This window comes from Thermothielavioides terrestris, chromosome 4 (assembly GCF_000226115.1).
Source record: "Thermothielavioides terrestris NRRL 8126 chromosome 4, complete sequence".
In the NCBI taxonomy this organism is placed as follows: domain Eukaryota; kingdom Fungi; phylum Ascomycota; class Sordariomycetes; order Sordariales; family Chaetomiaceae; genus Thermothielavioides; species Thermothielavioides terrestris.
The window spans coordinates 245,697-246,951 of record NC_016460.1 but is presented as its reverse complement, the minus strand read 5'-3'; the positions used below and the strand labels follow the sequence as shown (position 1 = coordinate 246,951).

At 35.3% G+C, this 1,255-nt stretch overlaps 1 protein-coding gene across 1 annotated transcript; it reads right to left on the bottom strand.

The window, feature by feature from the left end:
- Nucleotides 1-417: 417 nt before the first annotated feature.
- Nucleotides 418-657, bottom strand: THITE_2030099 (uncharacterized protein; the record flags this gene model as incomplete). Its single annotated transcript, XM_003654938.1, has 2 exons — nt 418-466; nt 503-657. Coding segments are annotated over 2 exons (204 nt in total), but the record flags the coding sequence as incomplete, so codon positions are not given.
- Nucleotides 658-1,255: the final 598 nt, after the last annotated feature.

Here is a 1,255-nt window from a genome sequence, read left to right as displayed (position 1 = left end):
CTATCGTTCATTGATTAGACGTAGTTAGGTAAAGTACTTAAGGTTCTTATAGTTGGTTAGGATAGTAAAGGGGGCTACTATACTCTAGAGCTCTATTAACTAGGCTTTAAGTTAAGAGATAATAGCTAGTAGCTCCTTATTATAGATAGTGTAGTTACATTTAATAGGACTTAGTTTTATAAAGTAGTAGACTATAGGGTAGAGAACCTTGTCCTCCTCCCGCTAAGATAAGTATTTGCTAAGCGCTATACTAGAATAGTTCGCTTCTACAACTATCTCTCTTTTAAGATCCTATTAAGCGAGGATCAGCTCCGATATAAACGTAGCCTTAAGTGTATCAAAGGCTTTCTATTCCTCTTTACCCTATTAGAATAGGACATTTTTATAGGTAAAGTATATTAGTAGGGCTATCTTCTTAGAGAAGTTAGGGATAAAGTTACAATAGAAATTAGTAAATCCTAGGAAGCTCTATACTCTTTGGACCTTACAGAGTACCTCCTACTTATAGATAGCCTTAATCTTCTTAGGGTTAAGGTGAATATAGACCTCTACTTCTACAATATACTCTAGATACTTAACTTCCTTTACTATAAATATATATTTCTTAAGGTCTAGGTTGAGGCCTATATCTCTTAGTCTTCGGAGGACTTTATATACCTTCCTTATATAGTCCTTTTAGCTCCTGCTCGAATATACTAAGACGTTATTAAAATATACTATTATATAGTCTCTTAGCGTTAGACTAAGGGCGTTGTTAATATATCTCTAGAACGTTATAGGAGTATTTATAAGCCTAAAGGGGTAGACTAGCTATTTAAATAGTCTAAACCTTATATAAAACGCTATAAGGTACTTGTCCTCTTTAGCTATCTAGATATAGTGAAACGTAGCCCTAACGTCTAGCTTTATAAGCTATTTAGCCCTAGCTAGGGACTAAAGAGTCTCTTTAATTAGGGGGAGTAGGTACTAGTCCTACTTAGTAATCTTATTTAGGGCTTAATAGTCTATATAGAACCTCTATCCTTCTTCTAGCTTCTTTGTAAAGAGGACTAGGGCGGCTACTAATAAAGAGTTTACCTAGATCTACCCTTTATCCAATAGGTCTATAATCTACTTCCGAATCTCTAGGAGGTAGTCCTTTAGTATATTATACAAAGGTCCCTATAGGAGCTTAGGAGGTTTCCTATCTAGGCCTATCTTAAGACGAATATAATAGTTGGCCTCCCTTTGATAAAGGGGTAGGCTATTCGTCTTC